Source organism: Theobroma cacao, chromosome 7 (genome assembly GCF_053813885.1).
Source record: "Theobroma cacao isolate CCN51 chromosome 7, ASM5381388v1, whole genome shotgun sequence".
Taxonomy (NCBI): domain Eukaryota; kingdom Viridiplantae; phylum Streptophyta; class Magnoliopsida; order Malvales; family Malvaceae; genus Theobroma; species Theobroma cacao.
This window is the reverse complement of record NC_142645.1, coordinates 14,715,327-14,718,478: the sequence shown is the minus strand read 5'-3', so window position 1 is coordinate 14,718,478 and position 3,152 is coordinate 14,715,327. Positions and strand designations below refer to the sequence as shown.

Sequence of the window (3,152 nt, the reverse complement as noted above, 5' to 3'; positions counted from 1 at the left end):
CACTAACCTCACATGCTTTCAAGAATTGAAACAAGTGACCATCAAAAAGTTTGAAATAAAAAGTTTTAGCAAGCTTGAACCTTTATCTACAAAGAGTTCAACACTTTTGATCAACAATCACACTTGAATCAAACATCACATTCGAAATGCATGTAATGGAAGTTAGTACAACTTTTATATTCCTAGTTAATACATCCTTAAATATCAAATAAAAATAACATGCTTTCAAGCGTCATAAGTTTTACAACCTTCGAAGCAATGATATCGTTATCCAAACAACTTTTTGGAATAAGTAGCAAAACTAGTAAGTCAAAGTATCCTAAGTATATATCTGCTTTATTATTTTATTTGTGTGATTATCATTAGTAATTCTCAAGTTGAAAATTCAAACTAAATATAACATACAAGAAGTTGTTAAACAAACACAAGAAAGTTATAAAAATGTTAATTTTTTTGGTTGTCTCAATAATTTCCAGTAACAAAACAGAAGCACAATTTATATTGCAGAACAAAGATTACACTATTCAATTTCCTTTGTGAGTCATAAATTACTAACAAAACAGAACATGTCTATAACATGTCAAGGAAGTTATCTAAAAACGTTTTTCAGTCTTCTGCATATCATATGCAGAGTCATCCATATAATGTAAAATATAAAATTTAAAACCACCTAAAGATTTCCACCTCTCAGAGCAAGCACGAGATGAAGCACAGAACCACCCTCAATATTGTACTCGCGAGCTGTCTTGTCATCTCCAAGCTGCTTGCCAGCATAGATGAGCCTGCAAACATGGAAGACACGAGTGAATTACAACATCAAGGCAACTAAAAAAATCATAAACCAGATCTGTCAACAATAACAAAAGTGAACATTAGAACAAAGTATTACACTCAAAATGCATCTTCCAGGGTGAATGTTATACAAGTCTATTTAAAAAAGAAAAACCCACAGAACTGGATGACTACCTTTGCTGCACAGGTGGAATTCCTTCTTTCTCTTCAACACGTTCCTTAATCCGGTCAATGGTATCAGTTGGCTCAATATCAATCTCAATTTCTTTCCCAGTGAGAGTCTTGACCTTGATCATAGTTCCTCCCCTAAGCCTCAAAACCAAGTGAAGAGTCGACTCCTTTTGGATGTTATAATCTGCAAGAGTTCGACCATCCTCAAGCTGTTTGCCAGCAAAAATCAATCTCTGCTGATCAGGAGGGATTCCTTCCTTATCCTATAAAAGTCAAGTCCAACATCAGCAATCGGTAAACAATTTATTACAGAAGAGTTAAAAAAAACAGTCTAACATAGACACCACCCCAAGCTCAGTCAAGCAGGTCAAATAAAAAGAAAATAAATTAAGCCCGAATAGAGAATTTTATCATTAGATTGTATCCCATTAATCTTCGGTGACTATCACCGTTGTTACAACCACTTAATATAAAGATAATCCACAATTTTAAAGAAGCCAAATCGAAATATCTCATCGGTGAAAAAATCCGAGATAAGTTACACAGCATGAAACTAAAAACAAATCAAGAAGACACAAATATTGTATCATATTTTGATGTTAGGAGATCATCACAATTTTCGACCTTTGAATATCAAAGTATCTCATCCAAGAAAAAATCAGAATTTAAAGTATTTCCCTTCCTAGACAATGTCAAATCCAGACGATACAGCATCTAATCAATTAGTCCAAACTAGGAACGGAAGCAGCAAAACTGAATCACTGTCAAAGCGTACAAATTTACCCAAAAGGAACCAAATAATTTATAAAATCATATTTTCATATACCCATCCAACAATTTAAGTTCGTATTCTTTCTTCTAACTTTCCTTTTCGTTTTCTTTGCCTTTCTCGTCAACCAAACAGAAATTTAACTACGAATTCCAAAATACAAATTCATTAAAAAAGAAAAAAGAAACCCAGAAAAGAAATTCTTAAAACATAAGAAGAGTTACCCACACACGTGTCCATAGATGTTTTCCCTAATCGCTTACTTCAACCAAAACACGAAGTCAACTACGAACTCTAATAATAAGACTAAATCTTTACAAGAACAAAACGAAAATAGTAAAGAAGAAGAACCTGAATCTTAGCCTTGACATTATCGATAGTATCAGAGCTCTCAACCTCGAGGGTGATAGTCTTCCCCGTAAGCGTCTTAACAAAGATCTGCATCTCCTTCTTATCGGGTTTTGGCAAAGAAAGAATTTGATGCAGCAATGCAATTCTGGGGCTGGCTTGGCTACTTGAAGAGAAGAATACTGGGGACTGGGGAGTATTTGTGCCGTGGAATTAGGGAATCTCAAAATCTGTGTTCTAACGATTAGAAGATGGAATACCTTAGTGGGACCTTACATATATATATATATATATGTAATCCATTGAGTATATTATGAATATATATTTTATTTCATAACATTCAATGTATCTCTCTGCAACTAATATATATATTTATATTGATACATTATTATCTCTTGTTTTATATATATTCTTATTTATTATGTTCATTGTTTCTATTTATGTAAATTTATTTTCTCTCCATCTATGTGTGTCTATAAATTAAGAATTTGTAGTTAATGGTAGATATACTAAAACAAGAAATGAATAAAAGACCTTACATTTCTATTACTTCTTTCTAAATATTCTCTTTCAAAGTTATATTTCACAACATGTTATCAATATGAGGCTCTAACCAACTGAGAAAGATAATTTATTTAAATTCTTCAACCAATTAGATTTTAATTTTGTATACCATCTAACCGGCTTGAAGTCGACAACGAATCTTGAGCCTCTTTATGTCCCCTGAAGTGGCGGTGAGTCTCCAAGAATCCTTGTAGTTGTCATAATTAATTTAAAGATCCAATTTCTGTACATAGAATTATGGTAAATATTGAAAAGCCTAAGTTCCACATCAAAGAAGTGAATGGAAGCAATTATCTGTCCTGATGCCTTGATATGGAGATACATCTCCAAGGGGTCAGGTCTTATTATTGTAATTATTAAAAACGGGAACGCAAATGATAAATAAGGCGAATGCATTGATTTTCCTTCATTGTCATTTGCATGAGAGCTTGAAGACTTAATATTTATTTATCCGAGACCTTGAGATCTTATGAACGAGGTTGAAAAAAAGGTATGATCATACCAAGAT

At 32.8% G+C, this 3,152-nt stretch overlaps 1 protein-coding gene across 1 annotated transcript; it reads right to left on the bottom strand.

Moving 5' to 3' along the window:
- Window positions 1-469: 469 nt before the first annotated feature.
- LOC18594757 (ubiquitin-NEDD8-like protein RUB2) lies at window positions 470-2,352 on the bottom strand. The gene is made up of 3 exons (XM_007022390.3): window positions 2,084-2,352; window positions 967-1,226; window positions 470-782 (listed from the first exon to the last, which is right to left on the bottom strand). Exons 1-3 carry the CDS (start codon window positions 2,174-2,176, stop codon window positions 671-673), a joined length of 465 nt encoding a protein of 154 aa, XP_007022452.1. The 5' UTR covers window positions 2,177-2,352; the 3' UTR covers window positions 470-670.
- Window positions 2,353-3,152: the final 800 nt, after the last annotated feature.

Bases quoted from the DNA above. Each gene is read 5' to 3' on its own strand.
- LOC18594757 (XM_007022390.3), bottom strand. From the start codon at position 2,176: ATGCAGATCTTTGTTAAGACGCTTACGGGGAAGACTATCACCCTCGAG. The intron at 1,227-2,083 runs GTTCTTCTTCTT...TGACTTTTATAG, and splicing joins ATGTCAAGGCTAAGATTCAG to GATAAGGAAGGAATCCCTCC. The intron at 783-966 runs GTAGTCATCCAG...CCATGTTTGCAG, and splicing joins ATTCCACCTGTGCAGCAAAG to GCTCATCTATGCTGGCAAGC.